This window comes from Ciconia boyciana, chromosome 4 (genome assembly GCF_034638445.1).
Source record: "Ciconia boyciana chromosome 4, ASM3463844v1, whole genome shotgun sequence".
NCBI classification, from domain to species: domain Eukaryota; kingdom Metazoa; phylum Chordata; class Aves; order Ciconiiformes; family Ciconiidae; genus Ciconia; species Ciconia boyciana.
In genome coordinates, this window is record NC_132937.1 from 81,149,363 (window position 1) to 81,164,569 (window position 15,207).

General features: G+C 45.8%; 1 protein-coding gene across 4 annotated transcripts in view; it reads right to left on the reverse strand.

Moving 5' to 3' along the window:
* The window catches only part of TRIM36 (tripartite motif containing 36), a 32,340-nt gene that overhangs the window by 16,715 nt on the left and 418 nt on the right, over window positions 1-15,207 (reverse strand). For 2 of the 4 annotated variants that reach the window (XM_072860368.1, XM_072860367.1), the window contains exons 1-2: window positions 7,552-7,681; window positions 6,305-6,539 (exon numbers count right to left, since the gene is read on the reverse strand). In XM_072860368.1, the coding sequence (XP_072716469.1) occupies window positions 6,305-6,539; window positions 7,552-7,578 (262 nt within the window). In that variant the 5' untranslated portion in view covers window positions 7,579-7,681. Of the gene's footprint in view, window positions 1-6,304; window positions 6,540-7,551; window positions 7,682-15,207 lie in introns of those variants that run through there. The other 2 variants (XM_072860366.1, XM_072860364.1) reach the window with 1 other exon arrangement.

Here is a 15,207-nt window from a genome sequence, read left to right on the forward strand (position 1 = left end):
TCCCTTCTATCATGCCCTTTGCAGTATCTTTAAAAAAACCAAACCAACACTCCTATAAGGAACTAGTTCCTTTAAAAATCTTTGAAATGTGGTCCATGGTAGTTACACATGACCGTCAGCTAAGAAGCCACAACTAGAGCGTAAGTAAGTGTGTACAAACTGGCAGTCTCAAACTCAGCTGGTCTCATGCCTTTCTGTATGTTCTGAGCAGAACAACTACACTGCATTTACAGAACAGTAGGGGTGACACAGGGCACCGGTATACAACTCTCTGGCTAAGGGAAGCACAGGGGCTTTTTTTCTTTTTTTTTTTTTTTTTTTTTTTTTTTTAGTACTTACTTGAAGTGAATTAATTACCCAAACTGCACGTCCTGCAGTACCTGTAACTTGGCATACACAGCAACACACACATGCAATGCACAGCAAGAGCAGTGAAACACAAACTGTATTTCCAATGTATGCTCCAAGCTAGCACTGCACACAGGAACACAGAGAGATCTTCTACACAGACTTCTACAATGGCCTAAACAAAAAGATGATTTTGCATGCAGTGCCATGCAGTCAACAGCTACAGAAAGGGATCCAGAGTACTTACATTTGCTAAACCTAAGAAAATAATGACACAGTGTCGTATGTACAGGGACTGCCTACAAGCAGTACGCTAGAGCAGAGAGCAAGCAATGACAAAGCAAGGTAACAAGAAAAAAAATACGGTGCAGTGGTCAAGTTTAAAAATACAATCTGAAATTCATATCCAGTAGCATGCTTTTGAAGTCTGGCCCAAGCGGCTCCAATGTGGAAGGGGTGTTTGTTTAACTCAAAGGTGAGTTCAGCTGCATCCCAATGGAGGCCTTTCATTCTGCCCGTGGTGGACCGAAATGAGACTGTCATCACGAGCCATGCTCTGCGAAGTCTGGTGACACTCTGCTTACGGAAAGCAAGCCGGTATCGAGGAAGTCCTGAGCACCTTCAGATGTCTCATCCCTTTTCACTGACAGCACTCTAAGAGCCTAGGGTTGTTTTTCTCCACTGTTTTAAACCCTGGAAATTTACTTGCTAAGCTTCTTGGCGTGCTCTGCCACTTCAGTACCTGAAGTTACGGAAACATTCTCTTTTTGCCTAGCGAGTGTTAAAATATTAATGTGCAGTAAGAATTAGTCTGCCTTCTCCTTATAGGATTTCTACACTTGTATTTTAAAAAGAAAGCATTGATGAAGAGATAAATTACTCGGAGCACCATCTTTCCTACCTATCTTGTGTTCAGTTTGCTAAAACCGAATTCTGCTTCTATTAAAAAAAAAAAAAAAACGCAAAAAAACAGAGCAGCAAACCCCATGGATTTTGTAGTCATATTAGATGTGCGGCTCAGAGAAACTTAGATTCTTCCCATACTCTCTTTTACACTTTGTCAATCTGGTTTACAACAAACAAGTATGTATTTTGTGAAGTATTAGGAATCATCACAAGAAATTTTCCACTGTGATTTGTAAACAGACTGCTCCACTTGCAATTAATAGCTAAATCAATAACTAAAAAATTAGCGCAACATATACTCATGCTCAGACTCCAAGCTCACAAATATTAGGATACAGACTGCAAAGGCTCAAGTCAAAGAGCAATCTTAAGTATGTCTTTTAAAGACAATGTTTAAATACCCTCTTCCCAAGGAGAGGTACCAACACTTGAAATGTTGAAAAGCCCAACCTGCAGCTGATGGTTTGCAAAGAGATAAGACATCTTGAAGATAAAATTGTGTTTTCCAAGTAAAGAGTATCACCAGAATTCTATGGTTATGGAAGACATGGAAGTTAAATGTGTGAGAGTTTAAAAAAATAAAGATTTTAAAAGTCAACTGGATTCTCATAAAAGTTTTTTAAAAAATATAAATGTATATTGCCAGCCCCCGCCCCCCCCCCCCCCGTTAATGCTTTTGGACAGATTCTTAGGAAGAAAGAAAAGAATAAAAAACCTGAGAGAGGTCAGTAGCTGAAAAATGTAATTTGCAGATACTTTAATCTTCCCCAAATCAAAGGTGCTTTCTGCAAAAAGAGCACATAAGGACAGCTTTCCGAGAGCTCTGACAGTGTCCTACGATATGTTTGTTTTATGGCACTTTCAGTCTTCAGCTGAGGCAATTTAAACTTCCCCTTCCCATTAGCTGCTTTGTCCTCCACCGAGTGTGAAATTCAGATTTGTGTTTAGCTCAGTTCATGTCTTTCTTGAAGGACATAATATTTCTATGGATTGCTCATGTGCCTGCCAGTATTATGGCAACACGGATGGAGCCTTGGGGTTTTTCAGAGCATCACATCAAAAAAAGAAATATTTATGTTAACAAGCCCCCACAGTGGCTGAGATGCTCAGACTAGCTCAGTTTTGGAAATTAGATGTACTTAAAACAAAGAGGCGCTGGCTATCCTCCCACATGCCTGTGTCACTAAGCACACCAAACATTACAATCGTATCCATTTAAAATATGTAGTTCTCCTCATATATTCACGTGCCATGCTGAATTGCCAGAACCAGAACTACCTACTCAGATTAACATGGTGTAAATTTCAATCTGCTATCTGCTATTAATATCACATTAAGCAGGCTCAGATACAATGAAGAATCGGTATTACCTTCCATTTAAAAGTGATGGCCAACCATGACCTCTAAATGTTACAAAGATCAATCTAATTACACTTCATTACCAGTAAGACAGCAGTTTTACTGAAATTTGAGCACATAAACTCTTGAAAATTAAGAAATGAGGGGGTGGAGGGGTGACTGTTGTGTTTTTGTTTTAAAGGGAAGAGAGAACGTGCATTTTTGCACCCATCAATGTATGTTCAGTCATGCATACACATAAGAAAAAAAATATAATCCAACCCTTAACTGAATTCCAGTCCAGTTGACCTTTAAGTCAGTGTTAAACAGAATGAAAAGCTTTCCTTATAGAAGTCATTTGCTGTACCTTTGCTCACTGCAAAAGCCATTTTGTGGACTTGACCACTGACAAAAAGCTATATGCTAACCAATAATATTTAACTTGAGATCTAAATGCTAGACTATCTCTAGCCAATACAAGAAGGGAAGCATTTCTACCTCTCCACCCAAAAGACCTCCTCTGTGAGGCTGCGAACAATGAACAGAAAGCTGTTTAGAAATCAAAAAAATGAGATATACCATTGGTTTACAATGGTTCAAATGAAAAGCATCAACTCTTTTCTCTCCTGTGGCTGTTAAACTACTGCAGGGCTGAAAGGCAAGAATGTTTAACTTCTGAGCACATAAAACAACTGTAGTATTTAAGCAGAACAGAAAAAGGGAGAAAGAAGAGATTGGAGGGGGTGCAGGGAGAGATATTTCAAACATTCAGTTTCTGCATCATCCATCAGTGCTGCACAAGTGTCAACATAACCACATTACATGCTTTAATTACACCAACATTGTAATTATGCTAACATCACAGAAAATGGATTAGCAATAAGAAATATCCTTTATTTTCGTTTTATATGCAACAATTTTTTAAATCAAAAATTATTTTATACACAACATAAACAGTGGAGTTTTTTTAAATGAACACATTAGATTTTAAGAAGCACACGCACTCTGTTTCAACTGAAAAATAAGAGTTCTACCAGTTCCAGCCTTTTTACCTCACGATAAATTGTATTTCTAAATGCAAGCTGTGTGTGCACAACAAATACAGAACGTGGACCAGTTCCTTCTGGCATCTCAAGAATTTAAATGCCAAAATCATTTTAAATAGATGATACTCCTCATGGAGATAGCAGGGATTCCTTAAGTGAAAAAAAAAGAAAAAACCCACAGCAGGAGGAAGGTGTATACATTTGCAAATATGATAATAATGTCTTGACAGTGACATGCCCTGCACAAGCCTACCAGAAATTCTAGTGGTTTTTTGTTATACATCTGAGGCCACAGTTTGGATGTTTTCTTGTACATTTTCTCTCTTATGGAGCTGTTTTATTACAAATTCCCCTAAGGATCACAAAACTAATTAAGCAAGGCAATGCGCAGTATGGGTACTTCAGATGCAAGACGAGAATTGTACAAATGTAAGTTGCAAGCTGGCTGAACATTACTGATACCAAGCATCTGAGAGCAAATCTCACACCCCACATAGCAATGCAGCTGTAACGCCTGTAACATTATAAGCAGAGACAGTATAACCTGAATATCCAAATGTATTCTTTAAAGCTCCCATTTCCATATGCTTTTCATTTTGCAAATTTGAACTGTCTGAGATTGTAATTTTCCTGTGACATGCATCTGCCCAACACTCTTTGGGGGGAAGGGGAGGAAGCCCATTATTTCCAAGTCTCAACGCTATCTTGCTACTCATCAAACAGGTATGAAGTCTTTAGGAAAGCACTCATCTCCCTCTACTAGCAGCTCAGATGAGGAGATAACACACACAACTTCCCATTAGTTTGCTGGGATGGTGGCAGACTACTGTGGATTTAAAGATTACAACCCCTGCAACAACTTGTGCGCATATATCTCTGGGGGGGGGGGCAGGAGTACCAAGAACGGGTCCTTCTTGCCCTGTCATTAAGGGCACAAGGAAGCAGTAACGCTAAGCCTTGCAAGAAAGGCAGCCAACAACTATGGCAGCACTGCAAACTGAACTCTGCAAATCTAGTAGTAATTAAACGTCAGGTTCCCAAGGGAGCTCTTCCGCCTCCGTGCACTGGGTGGACTGTGCCACAGCACCGTGTGCGGGCTGCATCATGCTAGAGCGCTGTTTCTGCTGCCCGACAGAGAGCAAGCTGGAGGGCAGCTTTTGATGGGAGATAGAGGATTTTACCTCCTCGCTTACACTGCCGAAGGCATGCTGAGGGGGCTGCTCCCCACACGCAGCCTGTCCAATACTCCCACCCTTCGCAAGCCACAGTTCCCACAGGGGGGTCGCCCGCTGTGCGCCCACCACTCCCCATGCACCCGACCTGGCACTCCGACGTCCACGTTGTGTTGTAAAAACATAAAGTGGACAGCTGCAGCAGAAACCGGTGACTGCTTCAGTCCATGCATACAATGCCATGCCAGAACATTGCTTGCTGAGGAAAAAAGGGAATGACTTGGATTTGGGAGAGGGCAGTCACCAGTGGGCTCCCTTCATTCAAACTTCACGTAACACTGCAGTTAGAGAGGGCACAGAAAGCAGCTGAAGTGTATGTATGTAGAGCTAAACAGTGACTATGGGACTGTGCACCCCATATCCAGAAAACAGGACTGTAATGAAGATTACTAGCCATTTGGTTTGGGGATTCCCTCAAATTATGTAAGCCTCAACCTGCCAAGCTACAGCAAATGCAGCATTCGCTTACCAAACTGATTTGAAAGAGTACCAGTCTCAACGGCTCAGGAGTTGTTTAAAAGAAGCAGCTGAAATAAAACATTTGAACTCTGAAACCAGGGAAGGGGAAGATGAATGTTAGTAACATATGAAATGCAAGGTACAGTTTTCGGGTTTGTCTTGTGGGTGACTCTTCCAGAGCCCTGCAGACTGTGGTTTTAAAGTGGATAATTATGTCAGAAGGAAGCCTAAAAGCCACGATGAGGTTTCTTTCAAGAAGTGTAACGTGCACAAAGTACTTTCGATGTATCTGTGTAAAAGCAGATCAATTCATCCGCGGATTACAGACAGCTGTAAGAATCTTTCTAGTGTGATATCACAAAGAGCATGAGGAATCCTACAGCTAAGTGCTCCTCAAAGCTTCGAGCAGACCACACTGGAAGAGACTGTTAGCGCGGTCTTCTTACAGTCATCTGTCCTCCAGTTCTGCAACCGTGCAGTGATCATCATCTATGGAAAATGATTTATTGTAAGCATAATGAAATGGATAGGACAGAACTATGATTTGCAAAGTCTGCAGAAGCTCAGAAGGAAGTTGGAACTACTGAATTTACGCTGGCCGAAACCTGAGAGAACCACCTCAACAGTACTACTGACAGGCAATAAAATTGCTGAAATCTGCATCTTGACGCTACTGAACATGATGCCATTGCATCTCGATGTTAACTGAAATACAGGAATAAACAAACACAATGGTTACAAAGATTTACAGGATGCCACAAAGACAAATCCATTATATATGAAATAAAGTGTATTATCCTTAAAAACGTTCCCATTGTTCTTGCCACAGAATGAACAAGACTTGCACAATCCCTAAGTCATCTCTTTAACTGCGTCAGGAGTACTGGGAAGACATTTTACCAATGCAGATACCATTCAGCTCAAGTCAGTAGAATACATAAAATTAGGAAAACATGCGAAAATTCTGATACATACCTGATCGACTAATCCTGTCAATTCTGTCCATGCTAGAAGAAGAGATTTTAATTCGAGGGCTACTCTGATTTGAGGATTCAGAGCCTCCATCAGCAAAAGAGTCTTCAAATGCAAAGAGTATTTCTTTCACACATTTGTGACAGACATTGTGCTGGCAAGGAAGGATCAGTGGATGGGTAAATAATTCCTTGCATGCTGGGCAGATGAGCTCTCTTTCAATACCCTTAATGGGAACCTTCATGGCAGAAAAAGGGAAAAACAAGTGTAAGCGCAGAAAACATGAGCCAGGAAGACTTACTGCACAGCTGTATGTCACCAAACCCCAGCTCTGTAGAATAACCGTTGTGCACAGTTTAGCTGGTTTGAGGCACTCCTCTGGTTAATACTGCAAACCAATCTCAATTAACATGTGTGAAGCACTGACAACACTCATTTCAACGGGAACGAACACTGCCACCAGGCAAACTCGGTTCGTCTTTAGGTCATGTCTGCATTGCAGAGGAGGAAAGGAGAGGAGGGGAGTAGTCCCAGTTCCACTTAAGGACCTAATGAAATGAAAGCAACCATACTTCTTAACAATAGGAATCCATACGTTTAACTCGGCTTGCTCGCTCGCTTTTCAAGAAAGGGGGGGGGGGGGGGGGGGGGGAGAAGAAATTAAGTGTCAGACTGGTCAAACACCAGGCTTCCCTGCCGTGTAATTCACATGTAAGGACTGAAAGCGCCTTGACTTCATGAGGCCAAGGGTTCGAGTCAGGGACATTGTTTATTTATTTATTTACTGCACAAAGCGCAGCCCGTGGATCCGTGCAGCTCTTCGGTAATTTAATGACCCCACAGCCATCTGGCACGGCGCTCCGAGGCCGGAGTATCTGCTGGGAAAGCCAACGGCAAGCGAAACCCCAGCGAAGCATCAAGTGGCGAGCGCAGACACCGGCCGCCCGGCGCCCGCTCGTCCCCGCCTGGCTTTTCACCGTTCAGCCCGCCGCGACATGAGGCCGATTTCGCTTCTGTGCCGCCGGCAGCCTTCCCCCTGCGCGCACCCACCCCGTCCGAAGACCTCCGTGCCAGCCCTGCCCGCCGCCCCCGCGCCGCGGGCCTGCCGCCGCTGCCGCTCCCACCCCCGACCCACCACCCCCCCGCAGCGCAAGCCGCAACAGCGGAGGGGACGACAGACCCCGACCCGGCCGACCCGGCCGACCCGGCGGACCCGGCGGCCGCGTCCCCCGGCTTCCCCCCGCGCTCACCGGGCTCTCCAGCCGATCGCCCTCCATCCCCACGCCTGCTCCGCCGCAGCGGCTGCCAGCCCGGCGGGGCGGCGTCCGGCCGAGAGGCGGGGGCCGGGGGTGCCGTCCGCCGGGCGGGGCCAGCGCCGGCGCCCAGCGCACAATGGCGAGCGGGCGCGGCACCGGGCACCGGCGGCGCGGCGCGGGGGCGGCCACGCCCGCGGGGGCGGCGGGGCCGGCAGGGGGCAGCGCGGCGCCGGGACCGCCGCGGCCGCCCCGCCGCCGCCGCCGCCGCCGCCGCCGCCGCTACCGCCCCACCGCCCGCGGCCCACCGCCGCCGGCCCCGCCCCACTGCCGCGGACCCCGGCCTCGCCGGTGCGAAGGGAAATGGGCTTTATTGAACTTGGGGCCTTTTCCTTCGCCAGGCGGCACCGGAAATGCCGCCCATCCCAGCGGCGGGGAGTACTGAGTACTTTCCCGCCCAAAGCCGCCATTAATAACCTCTCCTGGCGACCGAGGTGTCACACAGGTGTGCGTCCGCCCTGGAGAGAGGAGCGTCCCGACCCGCTGGGCACGGGAACGCGAGCGGCACCGCGGCAGGCGGCGGGCGCAGCCGGCACGCACGGGGCGGCTGCCGCGGCGGCTGGGGTGAGGGAGAGGCGGGGAAGCGGTCACCCTGCTCTGCGCCTCCCAGCCGCCCCTGACGGCGCGTTTCCATCGGAAAAAGCGCAGCAAATACGCTTGTCGCCACCAGCCAGCACAAACGAACAATGCTTTTAAATCTGCAGCTTCTTCAGGTTTTGGCAAGGGTGCAGGCGCAACCGTTGCAGACGCAATACTGTCTGTAGTTAACGTAGCGTTAGGCTAAGGGAGAAAAATCACTTGTTAGGAAACTCGGAGTGAAAGCATGCAGCGTCCTTACATTACACAACAGAAGAAGGTTTAGTTCATTAAAACAGATGGAGCCTGGACCATGTGAATGATGAAATGCTGTCAGTCTGACAAACCCTAAATTTGACCTGCCTGCCTATTTAAAAGACTAACATCAGGACAAGAAGTTCCTTTTCCCTCTCAGAATTACGCTTCATATGAGTCAATAAAACAAACGTGCTTGAAATGTCTCATTTGGGTTTTGGTCATTATTTACATCTGGGCTTCACTGGCCTGGACATGAAATTTGAATGGAAAATTTCACTCGGAAATCAGGAAGACAGAGGTGATGTTTTTGCATGTCCAGTACTACAACTAAGAACTTTCTAGAGAACGTATGTGAAGATGTTATTTCACATTTACTTTAGAAACCGCCCTCATAAAAATACAGAGTACTGTGCTTTAAATGATTCCGATAATGCCAGTAATGCACAGTATGTATATTCAACCTGAAACATGTCACTTAACTGAGCAGGGGAGGAGAACGGGTTGGTAAGGACATGAGTTGTCAGCCTTCCAGCTATGTTTTCCGTAATGATTTGCAAGCATCTGAACAACTACGTTATCCCTTAACCACCTCTAATATCGCCAAATTTCCTGATGTTACAGACAGGCTTTAAAGGATGTAGCTCTTACTAAGCCCTTCTCTACATTAGCACGCTACCCATCTCTGACACTGGATGTGGTTGATTTGAGGCCAAATAAACTATCAGCTGGAGACCTGAAAAAAGCCCCTTTGGCTCTGCTGCTGCCTTTGAAACAGGATGAAGAAATTTTGTCTTTGGTGGCACAGCAAGGCAAACCATTCTGCACTTCATGCCAGAGGAGTAGGTGCCAGCAGAGGTGGGTGTTGCTAGCGTGGGCAAACCTGGAGCACGCATTTTCCTCCTGTCCTCCCACAGCCTTCAGATGCACCACAGTGCCAACTACTGTTATGGCCAGGACTTGTGAGTGACTCTTTGTTCAATTCCTTAACAGATCATTAAGGTATTAGCTTGTTTGTATGCCTGTTTGCTCTGGCTTCAGGGTACTTTAGAGCAGGATTTTAATTTCCACCTCCTCCTGCACCACATTAATATGTTACATGGATGAAAAGGTTCTTGAAGGCCTCCAAAGGGTCAAACTCCCCCTTCTGCACTCACACCTTTTTACTAGCCTTTGATCCATCCTCAGCCTAGGATGAAGGCATTTGCAGTGCCAAAATCCGCATTAGCTTTAAGGTAGTGGAAGGAAAAAAACCCCAACAGTTGGGAATCACTTTCGCATTAAAAAGCTAAGAGCACAAACCACTGTCAGAAGATACTCCTGTCCTTAGCCTCTGCAGAAGGGACCTGTATATAAGACCAGCGTGGCCACAGAAGTCAGATCGACCCTTCTGCTTTGTTTCCAGCCACATGTGTGCATCGATTGGACACCTGTTCTGCTAACGAGGGACTCCTTGTACATCAAGTAATACCTGGAAAGTGTCAAGATAGTTCAACACATCCTTCGTAATTCGCTCCTGCCCCCTCCGCAGCTGGGGTCTGTCGGGGTGTTGCTGGCATGCCTTCCATTCCCAAGACAGCAGCACAAGACAGAAACTGGAGGCAGGGGGTGGGGGGGTGCCATCCTATTTTCCCTCCTACCTCAGGTTAGATGTGCTTGTTAATTTAATTAGTGCTACACAGCAGTCTCCCAAGTGATCATTTGCATTAACTATCAGTACAACTCAAAAAAGGATGCAGCACTGGCTTTCAACAAGCCATAAAAATCCTACACTTGTTATACAGTCCAATTGGGATCCTACTGCGTGAAGCAACACAGCATGCCCCAAAGCGCTTGGGAGCTTCTGGCAACACCTCCCCTACCTTCAGTAGTCAGGTCCTCAGACCAAAGCTTTCCAAGACTTTTTGTGCTGCTTTTGCAACTGCGGCTCAAGCCTAGGCCAGTTCCCTGCTGGTCTGCGCTCCTGACTGAACTGCTGCTACCTGCCTTGCACTGGGCTTGCTTGCATCAGAGCAGAGCCAACGTGTCCACAGTGGAGATAGCAGGATGAAGAGTGCGATTTGTTCTTGAGCTAACGTGACTGTCTTGGGGACCGAGCTACCAGGGAGACACTTTTCTGCCTGTGCAATGGAAGTCTTTTCTGCCAGGATGGATGCAGTGGGGTTTTAGCCTGCATCTCACTGTCTGTAAATTGTCAGTGATGTGATTTGCTTCTCTACTTAGCCCCGAAAAGTTGAACCATGAAGATGACTGTTTTCCCCAGGATTTTCTCAGTCATGCAGGCTGAAAGATATATCATTCGCTCAGCAATAAGGCAGGAATTTATGCTGCCTGAGAGAAATGTGCCTGTTTTGGCTCAGGAGTACAGGCTCATCTTTGTCTTCTTGACCCTTCAGTTGTGTCACCCTGAACAGCCAGCAAGGGCCTATAGACCTTGGGTGTTTCAAAATGAAAATAACGATGACTTGAGGATTTCTTGTCATAAAATAAAAATATCAAGCCCTAATCCTTTGATTTTGGTTATTTATCTGCTCTGCAGAGATGTGCTACAGGCCCATAACCCTCATGGTCAGATGGGTTTCCTGACAGATCCCATAACCTCGTCAGCTGGACCTAACAAGTTTGGAAGGCCACACAAGCCACTGCTATGCACAGAGCACTGAGCCAATAAAACTATGATCACCTAACTGCCAGAATATTGGGACTGCAATCAGCTTCGGGTAGGATTTGTAGCTAGCACAACTCAAAGTGCTTTAAGTTGGCTCAGTATATCTTTACTTTTTCACTTACTGCCACGTGTATAGTACTCTGCTTCACACCCAGGATACCTGGAAAGCAGCAGTTGCAGGGGGTCCAAGGAGCAGCTACAGACAACAGTCCACACAGAGGACTCTGCTGTTTCCCTCCACACATTGTAATCACTTGCCAAGCAAATGAAAGAATTATCATGAAAAAGCTTCCCCAAAATACATGACATTCAAACCAAAATACCCTCCAGCTCTGAACTAGGAGAGAATCATACCTGTAAACAAATTATTACTGTTTAGCACGAATGAAATGTAATTGTTATTTTTAAAAGGATTTGGAATATAAAATATTTACATTTTAAAAAATTAAACCAAATTTACAGGAAGCCCAGCCACAGACTCAGTTTCTGACACCATAAAGATACGGCACAAAAAATATGAACAATACACAGGTAGCACATGGGGAATTGCTGTTCTGTCCCGCTGCCTTCTCTCCTTTGCTTCTGATTGTAGCTACCCCGGTCACTGAGCGCAAGGCTGGCTGCTCGCCGGTGCCACGTCACATCCCATGCTCTTGTAGGCTCTTCAGGGAACCCACAGCTGAAGCGATGAGGACGCGTCTAAGCTGTGGAAACACACCTTTGTCACACAGGCTGACTAACCCAGCTAAGGAACTCTGATTAGAAGCTGTGAACACAGGCAAATTGGATTTTAACTCCTCTTAGCTGCTAGATTTCAAACTCAGACTCCTCTGCAGTATCTAACTTAAGCTGTTGCCTGAAACTGAACTCCAAGTTATCTTCACATACTCTTCTAACCCAAGTCACCTTTTTGCACAAATACCCCTCACAACATAGACATCATCTGGCACACTTCTGGATACTCTGTAAACAGAAGAAAACTGCTGTTAAAGGGCTATTCTCTGCATAGGGACCCAAACCCCAAACAAGCACTTTCCTACACATAAGCAAGAAATATGTAAAGCTTTATCTTCTGAAAGATGAGGAGCAGAACTCCAGTTCAGCTGAGTCAGGCAGCCCAGAGCAACCCGCCCAGCCCCCACAGCTGCTAGTAAACTTTGCTGTATTTCCTCTTTCCAGTTCCTCACGCGATTTGGTTTTGTACCCCTATGTAGCTCTATCCCTTACTCTCACCTGGAAAAAAGCTGAAAAGCCACCACAAGAGAATTGTACATTGGTCACTGTATGAAACCGGACAGAAGAGAGAGACAGAAATCAGTGTCACCTGCAGGGTCCAGGTGGAGAGCATGCAGAATTTGAAAGGCTCTTGAAATTATTTTTATAAATTTCTCATGTTGACATCATATGGGTTGTAGGGCTTGTTTTTAGGTAGTATCTGTTTCTCTAAATGCTTTTTCTGGAGAAATGTTTTTAAAGCTGTTCCCTATGAATCATGAACTGTCAGTTTCTGCAAACCATGCGGAGGGTAGGAATAGATGGTAAAGGAAAGCAAGCAAGTGAGGGAAAAACGAGAGAGGGTGAGGGGTTTGATTAAAAAATTGAGCATGCCAAGATCCTTCTTTCAACAAAATCAACAGCTAGTGCACAATGACAGTGTCAGTGTTGCTAGCCTCTCTCTGAAACTCACATTGGTTTATATCGGGTTTATTTATTTTATTCTGCTTACAGGAAAATGCTTGAAAATGGTTCTACAAAATGGATGACAAGTACTGGTATCAGTTACCCTACCAGACACACATATTTCTTTATAGAATTTTCTAAAAATTCCTTTAAGTTGATACTACAAGAGAAGCAGATGCATTCCAATTAAGAAAACATAGGTCTATGCAAGTAAAACAATTTTGAACGGAGTGAGGGTCAATCATTGTAGGGATATTCATGTGTTTGACTATTGCAAAAGGAAACTTACAGTGAAGAAGAGAGAGGAAAAAAAGAAGCCTGAAACCATTTCTGGAATATTATGTCATTCTAAGACAGTTGAGTGTCCGTCCTTGCTGTGATTTGAACTGGGATTTCAGAGTCCTGAAAGAAGGTCATACAATCTCCTTCTGCTTCAGTGCCTCTGCTACAAAATGCAGTTAATTGTTAATCTGTCTCACAGGGGTATTTTGGAGTGCTCAGATGCTACTGTGATGTTTGTGACAGGTGCTTCGGAGGCCCAGAATATCTCAGAGAGTATTGTAGTGAACCTAAACAGATGTTGTGGATATATGGATTACACAAGGACTGTCTTATTGGGGCTAAAAGTGTTACATGCATCTTTCTGTTGCAGGTACAACGTGCAAGTTGTGTGTGTGAAACAGAGTCACAGGGGAATAATTAGTACAAATCATTAAAAGAGATAACAGGTTTTTGACGTGACATTCCCCCAGGGAAAAGCAATATATAACGATTTGCCCTGTTTGAGAGGCCTGACAGAGACTGCAAGCTGAGTGGAAAAACAGCAGGAGTGCTGAAAGAGGTATGTGCCAGGGTCTACGAGCTGGTGTATCGTACCTGTTGGGACCCTATGCAGTGAAGAGGTGAGTGTGCGAGTGTAAAGTATTGCTATTACGTCCTCTTTCTCTAATAGTTCTTTGTTCAGTGAAAGCCAGATGCTTAGCAGTTAATTCAGAGCATGTTAATGCTCTCAGGCTTTGTTGCAAAAGCTTTATTGATGTGGGAGACCGGGAAAGGGAAAACTGGATAGCTGGGACCTCTAAGCAGTAATACCCTGCCCCTAAGCAAATACAGTTTACTAAGCAGAAGAGTCCTCTTGCTGGCATGATTTATGTCACCTGAGAAAGCAGCTTAATTATCCCAGCAGAATACCTCCCAGCTCCTGGATAACATCAATAAATTACAGAGGGGCTGTAATCTAAAAGGAGGTAATCTAATCTGGAGGTAAAGAAATGCAAAGGGAAGAGCGAGAGGTCTCAGAGCTGGCAGTTGGAGAGCCTCAAGCAGTGACCGCTGCTATGGAAAGTCTGTGAAGGTCATACAACTGCTACTCCTCCTCTTTTCTCCAGGTACATCAAGTGTCTCTGAGGATGGGACTTGGCAATGTGATACTCTATGTATAAAGAACAGCACTGTTTGTAATAAACATGCATATTTCACACTAATGTGCTAACTCGGCTGTCTACCGAACCATATGCTCTTGCAGAGGGCGTCTGATTCAAGCTACCAGCACAGACTGTCTGTGAGAGAAGGGGCAGATGTAGCACCCCCTTACAGGCAAATCACAGGCAAAAGGAGTTTCTTGCCTGAAACCCTTTATGATTTTGTGTATTGCATGAAATGGACAGGAACAAGATTTGGCCATCTGAATTTTCCTTTGGAGCCCCAGGCATGGTTACTGACGGGCAAGAAGAAGCAGAAAAATGACCGAGGAGACCCCTCTCTCCCCTGCTCTGAAGGCTCATCCACGACATTTAGAAGGGGGAGTGGGGGAGTGGGGGGAAGGGAGTGGCGGGGGCGGGGGCGGAGAAGGGTGGGCACAAAAAACGGGGTGTGAAGGCAGCCTCTGGAGATGAGCTGGAAGGTCTTCAGGATCCGTTCGGAACAAAGAGTCTTTCCAGTAACACCATTGTTTGCCACACTTAAAAGTTTAAAAATACCGCGACTACTTCATTTTTTTTTTAAAACCCACGGCAGCAGAGTCTTGGGGGGGGAGGGCAGGAGCGCTCCCTGTTTTCTGTATGTATCAGCAGCTCACAAATACAAGAAGTTGGATTTCCCCCCTCCTTCTTCTACGAAGCGCACATGCTAGTTTCCCTCAAAACATTTGCAAACTCTGAATCATTTCCTGGGGGCGACACTTGTCACTCCAGCATTGCCCACAGCCGATCCAGCTAAGGATAACAGGAAGAGCCCCCGGTAACCGGCTGCCGTGGGCGCAGGCTGCCGTGGGCGCAGGCTGCCGTGGGCAGAGGCTGCCGTGGGCGCAGCCCGCCCTATCGCACCACATCCACAGACCAGCAGAAGGACAAACTGTCGCACGCTGAGCAGAAGGCTGCAAAAGGGCCAGACACGTAACTGCGCCGGGCTGAGTG